The sequence below is a fragment of the Diospyros lotus genome, chromosome 2 (assembly GCF_014633365.1).
Source record: "Diospyros lotus cultivar Yz01 chromosome 2, ASM1463336v1, whole genome shotgun sequence".
Classification (NCBI taxonomy): Eukaryota; Viridiplantae; Streptophyta; class Magnoliopsida; order Ericales; family Ebenaceae; genus Diospyros; species Diospyros lotus.
Window position 1 is genome coordinate 10,860,484 of NC_068339.1, and position 24,126 is coordinate 10,884,609.

Sequence of the window (24,126 nt, forward strand, 5' to 3'; positions counted from 1 at the left end):
AGCCAGTTAATATTCCTTATCTGGGTTTCTTCTTGTCTAATAGGATTAGGAATTACTCAAATTACAGTTTGACGTAGAGCTATCAGGTTGTCTCTATTATATATATATATTTTGAAAGGGTCATTATTAGAGTAAGTGGTTAATACAATCATGATTTCCTTAAATTATAATATGCAAATTGATACTATGAAAATAAATTGATATGGCCACCAAAGCAAAAATCCTGATTTTTAATAAACCCTCTCTTAATTTGGCTTTTTTTTTCAGTCAAAGGTAATAAATGACTTCTTGTAAGGAGGGATTTTTTTTTTTATTATTATTATTATTGTGATGCTATATTAAAATACCTCTTTATTTTGTAAATTTTTTTATGTTAGCCCAGCAAAACTGATTTGAATGAATTATATCGTCAATTATTTTATTTACGATTATAGTTTTTTAAAGTTATATCTTTTAAAAACATACTTATTTGATTGAGATAATAATTATGTAAATTTCCAGCTAAACAAATTGTGATGATTATACCAATCAATAGAAACAAAATCCAAGGTGTTCTGAGTGGACAATAAATTCAACATCCAATCTCTATTTTATCGGGAAACAGGTTGGCCATAACACAATTCATACTGATTTTTGTGTTATTATGTTGTGTTCATTTCAATCTCTTTCATTTTCTAACTTAATTTTTTCTTCAACAACTTTTTAAAATATTTATTTTTACAAATAATTGCAAATATTAAGGGAAAAAAATTAATGTGTATAATATAAAATTATATTACACGGATTTACAAAAATTCTGTTACCATATAAACACAAATAATTTTATCAAAAGATATTTTGTGATTTTATTTTTAAATTTTTGAAGATTTTAAGTTGTCATTTTTTCTACTAAAAAATGAAAACTGAATTAAAAAAATAATAAAAACGAACTTATAAAATTGACAGTAAGAAATCAAACTGCCAAACTACACATTCTCAAGCTCCGAGCGTGTGAAAAGTGAAAACCAAATTGCCATTTGACCAAACAAAACATAAACATCATGCAACATCATAGGTTCGACTTGTGCAAATCAAAATAAAGATAAAGCTGTATCCAAGAATAACTTTTTCCAATCTCGCAAAATAGGGAACTTCATGCACAAGAATACACTCAGAACCCAGATCATTTAATATACTTATAATTAGTAATATTGAATCAAGGCTTCTATTTGGCCACTTATGGTCATGAAACAGTAATTTGACTTCCAACAGATAGCAACAATGACCAATTCTGAACAACAAATGAAAACAAGCAGAAAGGCACCTGAATTGTCTTCCACCACACAAGCCCTTGATATATCCAGGATTTTGATACTCTGAACGAGGTAAATATAAATCTGATGTGATAAAGTATAAGATTCAACTAAATATGCATGTCATAATATACAAGCCACCCTTTCAATTCCTTGCAAGCGTTGCCTTAGTTATTACACAGGATAGATGCAGAAATATAAAAAAAGAAAAGAAAAGGGAAAAGGGTTCTATGTACAAAACAATATAGGAAAGAGTCTAGGTAGACAAAAAACATGGTCACTTAGATTCTGCAATTTCTACCAACATCTAGTACAACAAATGATTTCTTGGACGGAAGATGATGCTAGACATGCATGTGTGACTGACCATATCAACAAAAAGGGGAAATTGTAACAGCGCAAACAAAATTGCAGGGACGCTTGCAATTACAGTCATTGGAATGGTAACCCATGTCAATCTATGATGGCCAAGAACAATGAAAAGGGTGGCGCAGAAAGATATCATCATAGTAGCAATGGAGATAAAGAGGGTTCCAAGCCCAATGGTTAACCTATTAGGTAATGAGTCGAGAAAATCTTCCTCTGCATAGCGTGAGGTGAGAATTGATAGGAAAATCAGTATTGAAGTGGAAGATGAAAATAATGCCAGCGAATCTGCAATTAAGAAAACCATGAATGACCTCTTTGACATAAGAATTGGCCAGCCAGAGGAGTCGTTGCCTCCTGGGACTGTGAATGCAGCGGCAAACATCACTGTGGCAATGAGTGTTGCAACAAGCATGCATGATGATGCTGTATCCTTCATCCACTTCTCCCCTTCACGTACTAAGCCCTTATGCTCCTCCGTGAACAGAATCTGAGGCGTCCTTCCCTGAGGGTCCTTCATTTCTGTGTATAGAGGTTGTACAATCTTTTCTACTTCCTGCAATTATGACTAGACATTAAACTTTGAGGCTAACAAATCTTTCCAAATAAGGATAATAACATCTTAAGATGCTGATTTTTTAACTCTTTCATTCACTTCTCCTTTCATTCCCTTGTAGAAATTGTGCCCATTAAACCACTACTGTTAATACTTTTAACTTTGGAGGACAATAAATTATAGAAAATGGTAATTGATTTTTAGGCTGCCATCTTCTGGATTTGTTTATTTTGATGCCAAATGTTTTATATAGCAACAATTTACCTCTAGGAAACTTTTGTGAAAAAAATTATTTTCCAGCATTTGGCTAAATCTAAAAAAATATATATTTCCATTCAATTCAATTTAAAACATTTTTAACATAATCCATGTATTAAAGATCAAATTAGAAAATCATTTAAACTCAAGTAACAATTTTGTTTTCAACGAATTGAAAAAAAAAAAAAAAAGGAAAGAAAGAGGACGGATGGATATATATATATATATATAAGTCCATATTATGAAGAGGTATATGAACTAACATATAGACATGAACATGTCTTCGTTTACATCATCGAATGTTATGATGTTGGCAACTCTGTTTGCAAATACGGAATCAGAAATCTGCAACCAAGGGGCTGCTGCCGCTCAAAATAATTTCACGCAAAAAAATTTAAAAACCTTTTCTCCTGTTAAAAATTAAAGTTAATTTTTTTGATAATTCCTGAAATATTTATGATGGTGATTCTCAAGGTATCTTTATGATATTTTAGCTGGTGATGCAGTCCCCAGGAAAATTATTAGAAGAGTGTTTTTCAAGGTCTTTATTGTATTTAATTCCTATGTCTAGATTCTTCTCTGGTGTCCATTAATAGGAGGGTGTGTATGTACTTCCAGTTAATTATAGTAAGAGTTTGTTTCGGTTGAGTTATCTTCTCTTCGATTTTTTACATCTCCAACAAAAACATTGGAAACTCGGTAAAATATGAAATCAAAAAATATTTTACGTGGAAAGAAATGTCGTTTAAAAGTTGTGGTGGGAGAGTGAGATAAACCTTGAACCAGCGCAACTCTCGTCGAAGTTGCAAAGCTGCACCAGAGTCAGTTTTGAGTCGATTTGATGGAGCTAGTTTTCCAGCCAAATGCAGCATGTTAATATTGTTTTCATCCTTGTACGCTGCAATCAAATCCTTAAGAGCACCTATCTCATACATGAGGTTAAAAATCTTTTCCTGCCGATATGCCACTGCAACATGAAATATGCTTCGACTTTGGTCATCAACTTTCCAGATTAGATCAGGATATGATCTAATAAGTATAATTATGAATTCCACAATGCCCAACTCGGCAGCAGTAAATAATAATCGAGAAGGAGTCCTGATTAATTCCCCGATTTTTGAGTCATCCAGCAACAGAATCTGATCCCATAATTGCTTCACCAGTTCCATAGTTAGGATATGCATCAACTTTTTGTCATATATCTCCTCAAATCCTGGAATTGCATGCATAGTCAAGTCAAACATAGTGTATGACCTGGGAAGAAACAGCAGGCTTCTCCTTACCTAGAAATTTACGGACTTTCCGGAGTAGTGCTTTCAAGATCGGAACTTCTACAATATAAGAACAACTGAGAAATTAAGAAACTGGACTGAAAAGAAATGATCAGAGGAAAGTTTTCTTCTAACATAAGAGCATGGCTAAGTGGAGGACAAACACCATTATGACCATGGTAAGTGGAAAATCAGACTCTATCTGCTAAGAATGCATTTGATAAAACAAGTACAACATATCAAGCCATAATCCTACTGAGTGGGATCACTTATCATTGAACATGTTTCTCTTTCAAAATTCTATGATAAATCAAGATTGTAAAGATGGAAAAGTTAGTCTGAGTTATTTATTAATATTCCTTGTTTTATTTTTAATTTGTATTTATTACTATCAATTTGGTTTGTGAATGGGGAAGGGAATCTGTTACCAAAAAATTCTGGCAATCATTTTGACCATGTGGTTTGGCAGTCTCAAGTCACACAGTAAAGCATGAAGAGAATTTCCAATTACTCAAGCAAGACAGTAGATGTACTATGCCATCATAAATCAATTCCAATTTCCAACAGCAAACTTAAACTGAGACAACACATCAAAATTTCAACTTCTAAAATAAACCAAATCCTTGACACCTAAGTTTTATGGCCAGTCCCAAGTCTGGACAAAGAAGGGGAGGTTTGCACCTGGTAGCTGACAGCCAGTGTCAAATTCGTTGGGTCAAACATCATGAATTCTAGAACACTGGTGGTCTAAAATTCACATAGCCAACCCCGCCTTGTGGGATATTGGTGTTGATGTCGTTCTTGTTCTAAATGAACCAAACCAGCTATCTATTTACTGAAACAACTAATAGAAAGGTCCAAAGATAAAGAAAAAGATTTGCATGTGGCATTTATAGTACCTAGAGAAGTGTTGTGAAAGATGTTAAAGAAGAAAGTAATCCAGATTGCTTATATACATGTTATGAAAGACATGTATCATCAAGTAGAAACATGTGTTAGGATTTGTGGAGGAGACACTGAAAATTTTCCAATTATAATTAGATTAAGGATTTGCATTGAGACCACACCCATTTGCTATTGCAATGGATGAACTCACAAAGCACATGAAGAAGAAGTGCCTTGGTGTAGTCTTGCAGATGATATTGTATTGGTAGATAAAAGAAAAGGCATGGATAATAAATTTGAATTATGGAGAAACACCTTAGAATACAAAAGCTTTGAGTTGAGTTAGTCAAAACTGAATGCGTGGAATGCCAATTTAGTAAAAATAGATGTGTGGATGATGCCATCAAGAGACTTGGATACCAAGTTATACCAAAGAAAGATCAATTCTTCAAATTATGAAGGATGTTACACACAGAATCAAGGGAGAATGGTTACAATGGAGAAGTGCATCCAACAATTGTAAAATCCCTTAAAAGCTAAAAAATAAGTTTGTTGGATGGTGATAAGACCATTGTTGTTGTATGACTCAGAATGTTAGGTAGTTAATACAAATATATGCAAAATATAAGTTTAACGGAGATATGGATGTTATGGTGCAGTCATACAAGAAAAAATAAAATAAGAAATGAGGTTAGCGCTTATTGAAGATAAGATAGCAAGATGTGATTAAGACCATAGGTCCATTTGTGAGTTGAGTGGATGAAATGGAGGAAGCTTGTAGCTAAAGAGGGAAGTAAAGACCAAAGAAAACTTGGTAGGAAATACTTAACCATGACCTAGGATTTAATGGCTTTACAAAAGACATGATCACGAATAGAAATGGTTGGAGATCTAGGATTCATGTAGCTAACCCCCACCTATTGGGATTAAGGTGTGTGATTGTTGTTGTTGTGATAAATATAAATAGAGACAACAGTAATCAGCTGCCCAGTATATTCCTTCATTCTATGTAAACATTATGTTTAGGAAACAAATAAACCCTTAATAATGTTGGCTGCATAACAAAATGGAAATCCTTAATAAATTATTAACCATCATCTCATCTAATTGTTAGAGAGGTGCAATTTTATTTTGTTATTATCATTTTTATTCAACATATACCCTCGCATGCATGGTGAAATGTTATTGCATAACTGGGTCAAACAAGTGTAACTATTCAAATATTGGTTAGGTGATTGGTGGTGAGATTTCAACATAGGGCTTTGTATATTAGAGATACCATGTTAAATTGTTAACACCATTTCATCTAAAAACTTACCTTTTATATTTTTTATTTCCACTCTCAATATTGCTAATATTCTACAATCATCTGAAAACAGATAAAAAGGGGCAAAAAGAAAGCCCCATATGTAAGGTTGAGTAAGTGAGCTCACCATGGGTACCATAAGGAGATGGAAACTTGCTTGGTAGCTCCAACTGAATGCCTGCATCCATGAAAGAAAAAAAAAATGTCCTTTCCAGTAACTATTCAATAAACACAAGCTATGCTATATGAGGGAATAAACTCAAGAAAAATTAATCAAGAAAGTAAAAGAAAGACAAGAAAACAAGATAGAGTTGATATGGGTTAAAAAAATAGATTGAAAAGAATGTGTCTATTAACTCAAGGACGTCAGTCAACATAAAGGCTTAATTTGAAAACTAAAGCTGCAGAGCCTGTTTTGGTAGCTACATTGTTATTAGCTTAGATACGCTGAATTTCTCAATACGTTAGTAGTTAATATGGGTTAAAAATAATAGATTGAAAAGAGACTAGGCCTAAACAAAGAAGCACAAAAATAGATACAGATACCAGCCACAAATAATAGAACAAAGCAATTTGGGAAAATTGAGGAATGGGTACAGTGAAAATATATAAAAAAATGTAGTGTCTTATAATTTTTATTAAGAACTTTAAGTCAATAAATCATTTATCAAAAATAGAAAAAAATTAAAAGTTAAATCATCACCCAATGCATATTGTAATATTAAAAGCATCAGTCAACATAAAGTCCAATGTCCATAAAAAATATATATATAAAAAGGAAGTGTTGGCACTCTCAACTTTTAACTTCTGTGTTCGTCTAACTTCAACCACGTCGTTAGCATTTGAAATATGGCATTGTGTGCCCCATACATTACTTTGATGTGTCTAATGAGAATACATGTCCCGTAAGTGTTTATCACAAATACAAGTCACATTTGAATTGTCCTTGTTTCATATGGTATTAACGTAAAGAACTAATAATTCCACAGCCCTTTAGGCTTCTTCTGTGAACCTCTCTCTCACATGGATGGATTTGCATGAAAGTATGGTTGTGGAAGAGGCAAAATGATTGTAGAAGTACCAATTTTCTGAATATGTATTCAATCACAATTATCCAAAGACAAAATTTTAGCACAAGTTACACCAAAAGCCATTAAAATTTGAAGGGAGTACAACGACCCACCATCCTGTATACCCTACACTGTACCAGAAAATTTTTGTCCTAGAAAGCTGTCACAATAACTCCCAGTCTTTCAAGTGTTTATTGTTATAAATCATCATATACCTCTAGTTCATAGGGTGTGAGTATACTGTGTGCATGCAAAGGTTCTCTTGCATTGACTGCAAATATACTACAACTCCACAAGTGGATTGAGTAATCCCCTCAGCACTTCTAGTAGAAGGTATTCTCAAAGGTAGCTGAAAATCCAATATCTTACTCACTGTATGTTTACAAGAATATATACAAACTGATCTTCCATAATTGGAAGTTTCCTAAACTGGATTTAGGGAATATTCACAAATATACAGTCAAGATAGGATCTCCTAGAAGAAAGATTTAGGATGAAAATATAGAAACATGGATCATGTATATCAATCTCTAAATATGTATAGGAATCTCAGTATCTTCTAACACTCCCCCCTCAAGATTGTGAGTGAATATCTTGCATCCAATCTTGCTTAGCAGTCTTTGACACACAGGACCAGGTAACCCTTCTGTAAGAATACCTACTAGTTGATCTCCAGTAGGTACAAACGGGGTGCAAATCAGTCCACTATCTAGCTTCTCCTTTATGAAGTGCCTATCCACTTCAACATGTTTTGTTCGATCATGTTAAACTGGATTATGTGCAATGCTAATGGCAAATTTGTTGTCATAATAAAGTCTCATTGGTGTTGTCCATGTGACTCTTAAGTCTTCCAAGAGTATCTTAAGTCAAAGTAATTCACAAATTCCTTGTGCCATAGACCTAAACTCTACTTCAACACTTGATTGGGTTACAACACTTTGTTTCTTACTTCTCTAAGTCAAAGATTACTTCCTACGAATGTGCAAAATACCCCAATGTAGACCTTTTATCAACAATTGACTTTGCATAGTCATCATCTGTATAAGCTTCAAGAGATAGCCCTGTAAGGCCCAACTTTTGGGCCTTATTTTTGAGAAGGCCCAAGGAGAGCCAGCCAAGCCCATGTGACAATAAAGCCACTAGGGCTCCCAGCTCCCTTCCTCCCTCTTCTTCTTATTATTTTGCCCGTTACAATCTCTCTCCCTTTCAAGAGCATTGTTGTAAATCACTTATTTTGCAAAATCCGACTATTTGATCTTAGATCCGACTACATTTTCACCGTGAAAGCAACTCCAATCTACAAGAAGGTAAGATTTTTAGTTTCATTAGCTTATTTTCAGCATAGGTCCATGATATATAAACATATACATGTGCAGTTGGGTTTGGCCGAAAGTTTAAGTTTAGATCTACGAAAATCTAGCTGTTGGATCTTGTTGGTTTTTGAGTATGTTAGTCAATGGGGGTGACAGTGTCAGGTAGTCACCTTTGATCACCGAAAACCACTGGCCATAGTGGCCAGTGGCAATTGGCAGCGTGTTCTTCAATTCTGGCTGAAAATAAAAAAATTATATCTATGAAGATCCGGTCGTTAAATCCGTCCCATTTTTGTGTATATTAACCTCCTTGACTAGGCGTTTTTAATGGTAGGTTTTGATCATGGGAAACTTCAACCAACGATGGAAGTCGGTGGCCGCTAATGGCGGTGGTTGTGGCTGGTTAGGCTGTTTTTGGGTTAGCCTAGGTTGGTGGGGCCCAGCTGGTTCATGGGCTAGTCCAATGTGCTTGGGATTGGGGCTAGCCAGTTGTGGCAGCCTTGGGTCGGTCCAAATCTTCGGTGACTTGATTTTGTATTTATTTAATTCTCATGTAATTTGATGATCTTGTTAGGTGACATTGACGTGCCCCAGCCAAGAGGCGTTTGAGGGAATCCCAAATCTTCCATAACACAGTGAGTAGGTAAATTGTATTATGGTGGTAATTGTTGCATTCATGTCTTCAATCATCCTAGTATTCTATATATACGATTCACGATTTCATTCTTATTTACATCTGGGAAAGTAGAATCCATCTAGTTTGATTTGCGCAAATTGACACTTATAGTTGATTGCATTTCCTTTAATTTGCATTTGGGAAGATTATGATTCATGTTATTGTAGACTATGAAAGTTGATACTTATATGTGAGATGTTGCATGTGACACTTGTTAAAGCTACATGTAGCATAAGATGTGTATTTAAATGGAGTAACTAATAGAACCCTTTGTAGCTAACCACAATAAATGTTAGCCATTAGTGCACCACGTATACTTTAGGGTGTGAGAGGTTCCGCCATCCATGTTCAGATTAGGGTGTGAGAGGTTCCACCCTTGTTGGCGTGAGAGGTTCAGTTGTTATGAATATGTGAACTATGGTTCTAACTTGTTATCCTAAATGTGCATGTTTATTTGTCATCTCTTATATTGATATGATTACCATTGGGCATAACATGGTATGATGATTATCCTTGATGTATTGATTTTATACTTTCCCCCATTATAATGTTCCTTACCTCTCACTAAGCCAGCGTCAGGCTTACCCTTAATATTTCAGATTTTGTGGGGGTTGGCATCAATTTTGACAATAAGAGTCGTGGTATACGATTCTATTGCATATACCCTAGCCACGCTCCGGTTACAACATATATATCTCATTTCACGGGATTTGTGTATGGGAAGGTTTAAGTTCTCTCTTATGTGAATTGGTAAATTGTGAATATTGTAAGTAAATGATGAATTTTGGGCTAATGGGCACTTCAATTTCTGTATGAAAAAAATTATGGTAATATTTTTGTAAATTATTTGAAATGTTTATATGTCGAAGGAATATGTGTATTGCAAGCTTGCTATCCCCTATTGAAGTCTTCGACTTCTTAGGGGGTAGTGCCGATCACGGCCGTCAGATTTTTGGTCGTGACAAGCCCATTCCCTTTTTTGAACAATATACCCTTACTTGGTGTCCCTTTTAAATAATGCAAGATCTTGTACACTGCTCATAGGTGAGTTTTCTTTGGATTATGCATGAACTGACTGGCCACACTCATTGCATAAGCAATGTCTGGCCATGTATGTGATAGGTAAATGAGTCTTCCAACTAACCTCTGATAGGACCCTTTATCCATTGCATTATCTTTTGGGACTTCTCCTAGCCGATGATTAGGTTCAATAGATGTGTCAACAACCCTACTTCCTAGCATACCAGTCTCAATTAACAAATTAAGTATGTATTTCTGTTGAGATATAAAGATTCCTTACTTAGAATAAGCCACCTCAATACCCAAAAAATACTTTAATCTGCCCAGCTCCTTAATTTCAAATTCCTTGACTAAACATCCTCTTAAAAATTCCATGCCTTCCATATCATTACCGATTACTATTATATCATCCACATACACAAGTAATGCAATCGCCCTTATGGTCAAGCGATGTATAATCAAGGTATGATCACCTTGACTTTGTTTATATCCCATACCAAGCATGACGTTGGTGAGCCTTCCAAATCATGCTCTTGGTGACTGTTTCAGTCCATATAAAGCCTTTTTCAACCTGCAGACCACTTTTTCATCTATCTATGGTCCAAACCCGGGTGGTACTTCCATATAGATCATAGATCTCCTCCTCTAAATCCCCATGTAAGAAAGTATTTTTGACATCAAACTGTTGCAAATTTCAGCCTAGGTTAACAGCTAAGGACAATAGCACCCTTACTGTATTCATTTTTGCTACCGGGGCAAAAGGCTCAAGATAATCCACCCTATATGTCTGAGTATATCTCTTAACAACCAACATTGCTTTTTACCTTTCTAAGGACCCATCAGATCTATATTTTGCAATGAACACCCATTTACATCCTATCGAATTCTTTTCGTTTGGTAGTTTGACCAACTCCCAGGTTTGATTTTTCTCTAGGGCTGCCATATGTACCTCCATGGCACTCTTCCAGTTCTCATTGTCTATTGCTTTGAAAAATGTCTTTGGTATAGGAATTGTGTGTAGGCTAGCGAGAAAAGTTCTGCAATTGGGAGATAGATTTGAATAGGACATGAAAAAATGTAGAGAGTGTTTGGTACATGTCCTTGTTCCCTTCCAGATGGCAATGGGAAGATCAAGGTCATTGAGATCAAGTTGTTCATAGTCACCCAAGTTAGGATCAATTGCAGGTTTAATGGTTGATTCAGGTTAAGGAGTGAAATACCAGGTTTAGGATTTGGGTTAGATCGTGTAGCCTGCATAGGTGGAGGAATTGGTGCTTTTCTCATTGAATACACTTGTAGTGGACAAAAGGAAGGTGGAAGTTTCTCGCCTTGTATCATGTCCTGTGAGTCCTTTGAGATAGAGACCATAGGAGGGAAAGAGGAAGAAGAAGAAGGAAGGTCCAAAAGAAACATATCCATGTCCTTGTCTTCCAAGGAGGCAGCCTCCCCCCTAAAGATAAGGATGATCAAAGTAGGAAGCATCTTCCACAAAACTAACATCAACTAAGACAAAAAACTTCTTGGTAGGAGGATGATGAAACTTATAGCCTTTTTGAGTGGAAGAATACCCCACAAAGATACATTTGAGGGCATCATAATCAAATTTGCCTTTATTTGGGGTGTGAATATGAACAAAAGAGAGGCAACCAAACACTTTGGGAGTTAGACCATTAGAAGCATTAAACCCAGGAAAAAACTTTGTGAGGAGTTGAATTGGACTATGGGAATCAAGACTTTTAGAGGGTAGTCAGTTAATGAGGTATGCAATTGTCAAGGCTGCTTCTCCCCAATACTTTTTGGAAGAGAAAAGCTCTTGTTACAGCTAGAAGATGATCATTCTTCCTCTCAGTTACCCTATTTTACTAAAGAGTATGAACACATGAAGACTCATGTATGATGCCTGTTTTTTGAAAGGAGGAGGATGTAAACTAATTAAAATAGCCTTTAGCACTGTTAGATCTAAACCTCTTTATTCGCACACCAAATTGAGTTTAAATCATGTTATAGAAAATTGGAAAGATAGTACATACTTCAGATTTAGTCTTTAACAAGTATAACCAAACCACATGAGTATAATCATCAACAAAGGAGACAAACCATCGAGCTCTTAAAATGCTAGGAATAGTAGAAGGACCCCATATATCATTGTGAATAAGTGTAAATGAAAGAGAACTTTTGCTATTGGTGGGAGCAAATGAGACTCTCTTGTGTTTTGCAAGTTCATGCACATCACAATGAAAGTTTTCAACATTTAAACCTCTAAATAGCAAAAGAAACAACAATTTAAGGGTTCTAAAAGAGTGATGACCAAGACAAAAGTGATGAAGCCACATCTTATCTTTATTAGACTTAACTAGGAAAGATAAAGGTGAAATTCTCCTTTTATGAAGCTGTTCACTAAGCTCTTCAAGGTAGTAAAATCCATCTCTCTCTCTAGCATGCCTAATCATCCTCCTCGTGTCTTGTTACTGAATTCTACAGAAAGACGAATAAAAGAGGACACTATAATTAGAATCAATAGTAAGATTTTGGATGGACATAAGGTTAGTAAAAAGTTTAGGCACATGAAGGACATTTTTAAGGGTGAGATGATTGTTTATAAGAACATCTCCTTGGCCAATGACAGTTGTTAATGAACCATCTGCCATGGTTATTTTCCTTGTGCTAGGACATGGTGTATAGGATATAAATTGGTGAGAAGAACATGCTTTGTGATTTGTGGCTCTAGAGTCAAGGATCTAGGTGTTTGGGAGAGTTATATCCGAAGCATGAAAGACAAGAGAAGAGGAAGAGGAAGATATACCTGTGAAAGCTAGAGTGCAATTACCTATCCTAGGTTTCTTCTCCAATGATCCCAACAGACTCCTTAGTTTCTCACTCTCTTATCGATTGAGTTCCATTGTGTCTACTTGATCTAGAACTTTTCCTTCAGCAGGCTGATGGTTGCTGGTGACATGCACTTGTCCCTGTCCTTTTAGTTGCCCTCCCTTTGGTGGCTTACCATGGAGCTTCCAGCACTTATCCATAGTATGTGTGGGCTTCTTACAATAGTTACACCATAGTGAGTCTTTGTTGATTGTTTTAGAGAAATCCGATGCCCTCCTTTCTTCTCTAGGTTGTTTGTTCAAACTAGACCCCTTTACAGTGGCTAATGCTGAACTATCTGTAGGAGAGATGACAAGCATCACTCCCCTCCACCCTTCTTCTGCATGGACAATCGAGATTGCCTCATTGAGAGAAGGCAAATCCTCTATTCCAAGGATTTGAACTCTCACTGTATCAAACTCTAAATTGAGGCCAGTAAGAAAATCATAAATTCCTTCTTTTTCCACAAATCGTTTTTGTATGGCTGCATCTTCATTGGATTTCATTTGAATGCACTAATAATGATCAAACTCTTGCCACAAAGTTGGCATACTTGATAATTGACCGAGATCCTTGTTTAGTGGCTACCACTTTGGTCTTTATTTCATAGATCTGAGCAGCATCATGGACTTTCAAATATGTGAGCTTCACGGCATCCCAAATCTCCTTAGCAGTGCTTAGGAACATAATGGTGTCACTGATCTCAAGCAGCATGGAATTCCAAAGCCAAAACACGACTAACTAATCCTCCTCATCCTAGGCAGCATATGATCATCCTTCTTAGGCCTGATTCCAAGTAATTGACTCAGCTTCACTTTTCCCTTAAGGACGTCCGAATCAACTAGGATCACTTTAGGTAGTTCTTCCCATTCAGTCTGTAGGCTGTCTAAATGTTCTGCAGCTCCCCACCCAAGGCTGTGTTATTGTTTCCAGCAAAAACTACTTTCGTTGTACCACTGGATTTTGTGGAGTCTCTCATAATTGTAGAGTTTTGGGAGTAGGGTCACAAATGAGCTGAGCCGTTCGTGAGCGGCTCGGTGTTCGGCTCGATAAAATCCAATATCTTACTCATTGTAGGTTTACAAGAATATGTACAAACTGATCTTCCATAATTGGAAGTTTCCTAAGCTGGATTTAAGGAATATTCACAAATATACAGTCAAGATAGGATCTCCAAGAAGAAAGATTTATGATGAAAATATAGAAACATGGATCATGTATATCAATCTCCAAATATGAATAGGAATCTCGGTATCTTCTAACAGGTATTCCTCCTTACAATAGCTAAACCCAAAGCAAATAAAGGAGGTAGCATTAGGTAGAGGGTAACCGGTATAACTATCATTAGATCTTTCGTCATGAATTCTAGATAATGGAAGAGTTAGAATTTATGTGGCCAACCCCACTTAGTGGGACTAAGGCTTGTGATGATGATGATGTGCAAAGGCTGGCTTGACAAACACACTACAGCGAAGAAGTATCATGGCACACATGAAACCATAGGTCAAATCTTGATGTGTGTGACCAAGGCAAATGCCTTCTCATGCATCTCCACAGCCAACACATGAGAGGTCTTGTTGGCACATGAAGATTTTGACCATCACCCAGTAACTACTAGGACACTCATTTAACACTGACTTATCTATGGTGTTCTCTAAGTGCATACTACCTATTTACTAGTGTTTACCAACTTCAATGCAGCTAATGAACCATGAGACCCGATCCTTTTGCTGCTATTATGGAAAACATAAGAACCTCTATATTTTATCACCTCCCAAGTGAAAAAAAAGATTCCATATTTTCTGTTGGCATAAATACATGTTAGGATCATTATCATTCCAAAGCATCCACCTTGCACTTGTCTAAAGGGCACCCCTAATGCATGACCCTCCTCACTTTGCAAGAGTTGGGGGAGGGTGGTATTTGCACGCAACCTTCCCCTTACATTTTTGCAAAGAGATTATTTCCATTACTCAAACCCGTGACAGCTTGACCTTCCATTCACAGCAAAGCAACCTTACCATTGCTACCAAGGTTTGTGCCCCAACCTTGCACTTGTCTATATTTAAAAAAAAAAAAAAATCATGGGATAAAGTTTCCATTCCAGGTGCAATCATAGCTTTGCAATCAGGGTAGAGCAAAATGTCTGCACATGTTTGAATTATCAAGTCCCATGTGCTAATATAAATGCGATAACTAACATAGAAACTGTCAGCAAACAGTAATAGCCAGCAAAAGTTGAGAATGAGTTACTAACATGAATATAGGCACCTCTGCCAGATTGTAAGATGATTCCCACTAGGAAATGCTGAAGGTTTTCGAGCTAAAACATGAAGTGCTGTATCCCCATTTCCATCCCGAGCTGTAGCTAATGCAGGGTGCTGCTGAATGATGTCCAAAGCTACATCTGGTTAAATAACAGAAGCTAGCCATTATTTGTCATTTCCTTTTCAATGTGTATAGGTCTGAATTAACTCATCTAAGTAATGGCAATATACAAATTTGGTATTGCCGGTTATTCCTAATACGGATTCCCCTCACAGTGAGACCAATTCATACCCGTAAAGGCAGCATATCAGGACTATCTTGATAGGTATTGACAGGCCTTGTGTTAAAGATGGCCAAGCCATGCAGCAAAAAGAAGAAATTCTACTTTAAGGCAAAGTAAGGTGTAGATGACTGCAACATGTTCAAGTTGAAGGTTACTAACCAAATAAATTGGCAGTGATAGCAGCAATAAGAAGACAAATGAGATCTTTCTCTGTTAGAACTTGTGTCACAGAGTAGAGATACCAGACCATGTCTCTGTGCCCTAACAAAGCAGCCATATAAAGTGGCAATGCTCCTTTACTACCTCTAATGGACGGCAATTCTTTATTCTTTTCCACCATTAGTTCAGCAATTTTTCTGACTCCAGATGCAGCAGCAAAGCAAAGTGCTGTGTTGCCAACCTTATTCTGAAGTGCCAAGTCTTCTGGTCGCATCAATTTCACTAGCTCCTCAACAAACCTAGTATGACTTGCCCCAGCTGCAACATGAAGAGCAGTTTCTAAACCCCTCGTAATCCGGGCACGTAGTGCCACTGGATTTGAATCCAAAAATTCTCTGGCAATCTCCCAATCACCTCTGAGGGCAGCAAGATATAGGACAACATATGATTTAAGGCCACAAGTTCTAATTTCCCCTGCAAATTCAAGAGTCAAATACAAATTTACACTTGGTTTTGTAGTTGAAAGTTAGGGATCAGACTGAATGGAGAGGGAGATAGCTTACTTATAACTTGCTCAAAGGAGGGGCATGAGGTTTGTTGGGACAAAAAGACAACATGAACCTCTCCCCCTCCCACCCCAGTAAAAATCAAAAATAAAAATATGAAAAATTCCATTTGTTTGATATTCTTTGCATAAGGACAGATGTCCCAGTATGATTTTGATAACTCAAGCTTTATGTGATATGCAGCAATTCTCAAGGTTGTCGGCTCCCATGCTAACCTTGATTCAGTCACATAGATGAGAGATACAGGGAGACTTCAACAAACTATTTCCTACCAAAAATAGAAAAATTTATTACAATATTCCATTTATGGCTCAATCTTATAGGTGTTCAAATTAGGTTTTGCTAAAGCCCAACTATGGTTTCTGGAAAACACTACTCCCATGTCCCATAGCCTTTTGCCCACATATACCACACGTCAATTATAGAATGCTAATTTTCTGTAGTGAAAGCTGCCAAAGATGTTATAGTAATAAAGGAAGTCATTTTTTTCCTTTAACTGTTCCATGAAGTAAGTTCTTTATGATCTATAAATTATCTTTTACATATTTTCTTCATGAATGAGAACTATTTTGTCATTAAAATTTAAGGTTGTAAAATTAATACCAAACGAATATATTTAGGATGCATGTGTTCATTACTTTATCATATTTATTCCTGTATGCACCAGTCTATGACCACTCTTTCAATCATCTTTTCCTTCAAGGTAATTCAGAAATTGCCAAGGTTCAAAGTTTCTGAAAGAGGCCACCAGTTCATGCTGAAGCAGCAAATACTATTTTCAGATTTCATTTCATGAACATACTTTTAGTCCAAAATTTGTAAGCTTGCCATTCCATCAATAGTGTCCTTGCCATTTAATAACAGTGGTAAAGAATTTTTAGCTAGATCGAATGCAGAAAAAGTAGATCCTCTTTTGAAAGCACATAACATCCTTAGAGAACTTACCTGAAATTGTGCCTGAATAAGGAACCGTGGCTAGTGGAAAACTTATCAGGCCGTCAGATACATGTCTTTTGAGTTCAAAGTTGGGGGTTTGACTAGTCAAAGGATTGCTAGGGCCAACTTGCCTCATGGATTCATTTAAACTGACAAGGACATCACTCCCTTGCACTTGCAGGCCACTGGCCAAGTTGGAATCGTTTTGATGCGCTATAATTCTGGAGTTTTGAGCATCAGAATTTCTTGGGCATAAATCATTAATATCTGGTGTTGCTTCTGCAACAGGGAGTTCACCACTGGGGGAAGTTCGCAAATGCCCATGCTCAAACATATTCAGAGAGGTTCCATCATCAACATATATACTAATATCATTGTTCTCAGGAGACTTGCAACCAGAAGCATCATTCGACTTCGTTTCAGGGAAGCATGATTGAATAGATAAACTCCGTCCGAGCCATGACAGTGAAGTTTTGTTTGATATCATATCCACTTTTCAACATATGAAAAACAGATGTAATATGAGAGAGAGATTTTTATACCATATAGTGTACGGTAACTAGCAGATACTATGCAATTATGACCAACATGAAAATTCCTCATATTTACCATTATGACAATATGCCTGGCTGCAATATTCATACTACCTTCACATTTGAATATATAAATTCATGGTTTCTCATTTACCATAAGCAACAAAAAAGTAAAGTTTCATTACACAAGCATGAGATAAACCCAAAAATGTATAGTCATCTTTTCGTTTATACAAGTTGGTTTTCACAATATCAACTATGTGATAGAACATAACCCTATCAATTATCTTCATTTATTGTTTTCGCATGAAACTTTTCCATATGAAGATGATGTTGGAACTTTATCTTATCATTCCTTCACTAGAGGGTTGCGTTAGGAAGTACATCTGACATAAAATTTTGTCACATTGTTTTTTTGTGTGAATTTGTATTCTCAATGTGACTTGTAGAAGTCAATTGACTTTGTGAAGGTTGTGCCACCAACCCTAACTTGGTTAGGATAAGGTGTAATTGACAACAATGATGATGATCATGAAATAGTATAAAGGCAAAAGGAGGATTTATTTTGGGTCTAATTTGACCTGGTTTTGTTGGCTATGACCCAACCTGTAGAGACATGATGATCCAATTTGATCAATTTGAAACTTTAACCTATTTTGGCATGAAACGTTATTTGGGAGAGTGGATCTAGATTGGACCCAAGTGGGTATGGTAACCCAATATGGCGATTTGACTTGAACTAAGGTCTTGACCTAGTTTATATAATTTGATAAACTTGGTTAGTTTTAGTTCCGTGGACATTTTTGGCATTGGAACCTAACCCGATTTGGTGGGATCATTTGACATGATTGTCATGTTCCTAGGGTTTAGCCTAGGATTGGAATGACAATCGAAGGAGCTGATGGAATAGAATCAAGAACAAAACATTGGAGAGGAAGAAATTGACAGAAATGGGGGAAAGAATGTAGAGAGAAATGAGGGAAAGAGATAGAGAGAAAATGAGAGGGAGATTGTAGAGAATTGTAGAGAGAAAATTAGAATTCATTCAATCAATTCAAGCATGAAAATCCCATCCGTTTACATAGCCTTATATAGGAATATTTGCTCATAACTAACTATATTACAGCACCCATGTGTTTCTAACCAAATGCTAAAATATCTAAAATATATTCTAACAACTATTATCAACCTATTACTATATTTCCCTTCTATGGATCCTTGGGTCATGACAATTCCCCCCTCTTTGAGAGAGTTCTTGTCCCCAAGAACTTGCAACAAGTAGCCATAGCTCTTCATCTAATTCCAGCCTTCTCTATCGGGTTCATCCTTCTTTCCTTCTTCCTCCTTCTTAAGTGTCCAAGATCAATCTCTAGGGCAACCTAATAGAGTTCAAGTTCAGTACCAACAGCAGTTGTTACTACACCTCCATGGTGCGCCACTGCTGCATATTGAAAGAATAACTAGTCATGAGGGCAATTATCCACCAAGTATATAAAGTCTTTTGGTTCTGCAAAGTTCCCCAGCCTTTGCTAACGATGCCCCTTTGATCAGTTATTTCGAGAGCTTGGGCAATTGTCTGGGTCATTTCATCAGGTTCCAAAATAGAAAGGCTGCAAAAGCCAATATAGATAGGCTTTCTACCACCTTTAATCCATTTCACAAGTGAGTCTACCAGCACATAATTTGAGGCAAGGTTTAGAAAACAAAACCCAACCATATCAGTATTGTGTTCCCAATCTTCTACAATAGCTGACCAATCAAGATTGGTCTCCACTTTAAGAGCACAATCAACCATTGGTTCATCCCACCCGGCAGTAGACAACAACTTGGATTTTCCAGTAGGAGCAAAAACCAACACAGTAGTGATAGTTTTGTTTTCTTTAGCAAACCCTTCGACTCCTTCAACTATATCGCTTAGTTTTCCTCTAGCTAGTGATGTCTTCACCTTCTCGTTGCCTATTTTAACACAAGTCAAATCCATATTTTGTTCCAAATTTGATTGTTCCTCAGATTTCGATAAGTCCAAAATCTGAGGAAAGGCTTCAGCACCATTATCCGCACCGATGGCTAGTTTTTCAGTGGGATTTGCCTGATCCAATGTTATTCCATTTCCCACACAACTTCTGATCTAGAACACCACCAAATCCTTCTGCCCATGCACTAGCCCCCGAGGGTAACGAGTTGGCTTTGGCTTCCTCTATCACTTCATCAATTGCTTCCCTATTATTTCCTTGCAGCCTTTCAATAGGTGCATCTTGGGGTATTATTTCTTCTTCTAACTTCTCAATCACTGCAACCGAATCCCTCTTCAATTCCAGAAATTCCTTGGTGTCTCTTGTCATTCCTGTCAACTGATTGAACGCCTCAAGCATCTCTTGTTTTGGACTTCCGAGATTATCCTCTGGATCATCCTCATCAACAACCTCCTTTCCAAAGGAATCAGGGTGTTCCTCTAACTCTCTTTTTGCCTTTACTGCCCTTCATTATAGATTCCCTTTTGATAATGCCATTCACCTTTAATATTATTTCTGAATTTGCATTTCTCCTCTGGCTGCTCCTTTTTTAAGAATTCCTCTTTGTTAAAACTCCCGCGATAATCATCAAAGTATTCAACGGGGAAATTGTAATGATATTTCTTGATCAATATCATCGCAAACTCCTGCAGCTTCTCATGGAACATATGGCCAAATTCCTCGCACTCTTCATGAATCCCACTACTTGCTTCCTTGCGCCTTAGATTGAACAGATTATCCATTTTCTTTTCCCATGTTTGATTCTTCTGGCTACACTGCTCCTTATCCCCGTTGCTGCCACCTAAAAATGCAGCCTTCTTTGGTTGCCATTGAGGCTCAATTACAACCGAAAATAAAGCATTCTTCTGCTACAATTGAGATTCTCTCGACTTTATCCTAATGTCATCCTCCATCAGAATTCAAATAGCTGGTGGAATCGCCGGTCAAGGATCAGCTCTGGCTGATTCTACTAAGGGTCGAGCAGTTGCTATTATCTGTTGGAATTGAGAAATAATCGTTGTTAATGCCTATAAACTCGCTACCCAGTCAACCCTGATTTAGGCAGAGAATCATTCGCACATTACAACAACTTGATTGACCTTCTAGAGTTGCCTAGGGCTACTAATTCTCCTGATCCACCTGCTGCAATAATTCCCTATATTTGTTGGAATCTTTGTCAAACTTGCCTAGCCTGCTCACCTTCAAAGTCGACTAAAATTTCTAGCCAATTGCTCTGTTACAATCACTACAAGTCGCCTCCCTACACGTCGCCCTATGGAATGGCTTTACCATTCAATCGAAAAATCTTTGTTGGGAGTTAACAATAGAGGAGTATCCTTCCACCTTCCGCCAAACATCGAAATTCACCAATGGAATTGCCTAAATCTCCTATGGAATTAGCTTCGCTTCATTGCAACTATGAATCTCCCATACGCTTCAATTGTGCCACTCTGATCTACCTTCAATTTCGGAATTGCTACTGCGGTGACTCGAAAAAATAGCAGTGAACCAACCTGTTGCTCCAGAATTCAATTGTCGAACCTTCCGCTTTTCTTCCACGACCAAGGTCGCCTTCTTTGATCGAACAACACTTCCGAATTTTTCAAGCCAAGAGCCATTCCTCCGCCGGACCAACTGGAACCGAATTTGTTGAATTCAGTTCGCTCCACCTAACATTCACACCTACTGTCATTGATCGACTCAATTGTTTGATCAATTCTACCGCTGCTTCTAGTTTCCGTAGTCGTCTTCAAAGTCCGATAACCAGTCCTCCTTGTGTTGGACAACAGCCGTCAATTCCCGTAGGAAATTAATCAATAAGAAAACCGCCGAGGAACAATACTCTGATACCAATTTGTCATGTTCCTAGGGTTTAGCCTAAGATTGGAATGACAATCGGAAGGAGCTGATGGAATAGAATCAAGAACAAAACATTGGAGAGGAAGAAATTGACAGAAATGGGGGAAAGAATGTAGAGAGAAATGAGGGAGAGAAGTAGAGAGAAAATGAGAGGGAGATTGTAGAGAATTGTAGAGACAGAATCAGAATTCATTCAATCAATTCAAGCATGAAAATCTCATCCGTTTACATAAACAACACCCATGTGCTTCTAACCAAATGCTAAAATATCTAAAATATTTTCTAACAACTATTATCAACCTATTACTGTATTATCCTTCTATGGATCCTTGGGTCATGACAATAATTTGAGCTATTTATTATTGAGGCGATTTTGGTTTCTTGATGCATTTGGGTTCATTGATTGGCTGTAGTTTTGACCTACCTTTGGTTTTTAGGCCATCTAGATTCACCTTTATATAGACCAGTTTGATCCAACTTGGTTCGAATGTTAGTATTTCACTAGAGGCTAACAATGGCACTCAAGCTATGCCCTTCTTAGGGTATATTAAAGAAGGTAGAAATTTTGGTTACTTCATTATGTTTGTGGAAGTTAAGCCAACGTGAAGAATTCTCAAGCTTGTCTTGAATTTATGGACTCATGATGGGCACTATTACAAAGCCTAGAATAAGCCAACTTTGAAGATTGAGTCCTAGAGAAGGCCCAAAAAGGCTAGGCCTACCTCCAGGCCCTACAACAAAGAGAGCCCAAATGCGCCCTAAGATGGGCCAAGGCCCAAGTTGGGGCCCATAACCTGTCCACCCGGTCATCCAAAGGATCACATCTGACTGTCCACGTAGCCTCATTTTGGCCACCCTTACTTGGACCACCTATATAAAGGCTCGGTGTCCCACAATTCAAGCACAACATTTTTAAGCATTTATTGCATCACTACTGCATCATTCCCAAGTATAGTGACTAACTTGAGCGGTAGATGATCCACCAAGGAACTAGATCCCACCCTCCTTTCTTACGGAGAGAGCCACTTTCAGACATACTCAGGCTTGAGGATTGCTAGGACGGCCTCAGAGTTGAGGACAACCTGAAAAGAGTATGAACACAGTGTGGAATGAGTGGTTATCGACCCTCTAAACATCATCATGGACCATGCCCAATCATTGATCCAATTCATTGTAGAGGAGGAATAGGGCATCCATATAACTCCTATATATATTCTCAGGTGCGAATGGTAGGGAGTGTGAGCATATTTTATGCTTTTAAGGGCTCAAACGCATTTGAGTTTACGGTTGTAAAATTTTTTTGATCATTTTATTGTAAATCCCATTCTTATATTATGGAATATGTTGCACGTCTTTGCCCTTGAACGCAGGCATTTAGCCGAACAGCATTAAATATATGTGCCTCTGATTTTCTGCACGCTTATGTTCATCATTCTACTTCTCTATGATAATTGATTCAGAATTTTCTATTTGATTAGTCCTAACAAGTGATATCAAAGCTACAAAATATTCCCTAACATGCACGTCCAGAAAATACTATCCGGATCTTCCCTTTCTAGTTGAGGTAATTAAGAACAAGACAGTTGAAGAAGGAACTAAACAGCATAAGAATTGAAATTCGACGTAGTAGATATATACTACACCACACTACACCATTTAAACAGTTATTGAAATCCAATTCCCATCCAGAGCAATTTATCTATCTATCAAAACAAAAGCGACCGATTTAAAGATTTGAAGCAGAAGTAACCAATACCTGGGGCTGGGGGAAGACGCAGAAAAAGGAGGAGATAGTGCAATCAATGAGCGCACTACGGAACACACTGAAGCAGGAAACAACCGAAAGAAGTCAGTACCTTGAGCTTGAGCACCCAGATTATGTCTGATTTTATGGGGTTGGAAGAGCCAAGGTCGTCGGGTTGAGTCAACAAGAAAACACATAATTTTGCACCCAAGAAAACACATAATTTTTTCTGGGCAGAAAGGGAGCGACGCTTTCTGGGTTGCGTTTCTGCGAAGTTTCGGCGACGCTTGCTGAGTAATTTCTCGGGCATTTGCCTGGAAGAGGGAGGAGTGAAGAGCAGAGCATCAGCCATGACGAGGGGAAGAAGCAGCGACAAGAGAACTTCACGTAAACCTATGCCGCCAAACATCGTGCAGTTTTTAGTATATTTTATTATATTATTATTCTACTCGTTGATAACATCCATATATTTTTAGTAGGACTCAAATGTACCACGTCAGCTGGTACGTAATTCCTTGCAATGGATTAGTTCTTAATAAATCTTAAAAAAAAAAAAAATCATAATCATACATTGAATTCATATTAAAAATGGCTTAGAGTTTTATATAAATTATTGAGTTTTATACAATACGAATTAATGCAAACTAAAATATCTTTATATTTATCAGTAAAATTTAGTAGTATCGATACACATTAATTAATATTAGGAATGATTAATTCTATGCCTTTTCAGTTGGCATTGTAAGGATAATTATGACCTATTTGTATACATGCAATGTTATTTGTACATAAAGCATGCAAATTATATTTCTGCCTTTAATTTCAATGCATTATGTATTTATTATTATAAACACTATTATAATTTGGATAAGTAATGCATTGTTTTG

The 24,126-nt window shown here is 37.0% G+C and overlaps 1 protein-coding gene across 3 annotated transcripts; it reads right to left on the reverse strand.

Annotated features, from left to right (window-relative positions):
• Nucleotides 1-1,377: 1,377 nt before the first annotated feature.
• On the reverse strand, nucleotides 1,378-23,632 carry LOC127794209 (ankyrin repeat-containing protein ITN1-like). 3 transcript variants are annotated; one of them, XM_052325148.1, is made up of 8 exons: nucleotides 23,352-23,632; nucleotides 17,100-17,582; nucleotides 15,589-16,062; nucleotides 15,136-15,285; nucleotides 6,062-6,112; nucleotides 3,756-3,803; nucleotides 3,249-3,685; nucleotides 1,378-2,214 (listed from the first exon to the last, which is right to left on the reverse strand). In XM_052325148.1, the coding sequence occupies exons 1-8, from the start codon at nucleotides 23,458-23,460 to the stop codon at nucleotides 1,600-1,602; spliced, it is 2,367 nt and encodes a 788-aa protein (XP_052181108.1). In that variant the 5' UTR covers nucleotides 23,461-23,632; the 3' UTR covers nucleotides 1,378-1,599. The 3 variants fall into 3 exon arrangements, with proteins under 3 accessions (XP_052181108.1, XP_052181110.1, XP_052181109.1); XM_052325150.1 differs by having other exon boundaries at nucleotides 23,252-23,632; XM_052325149.1 differs by lacking the exon at nucleotides 3,756-3,803.
• Between the last annotated feature and the right edge of the window lie 494 nt (nucleotides 23,633-24,126).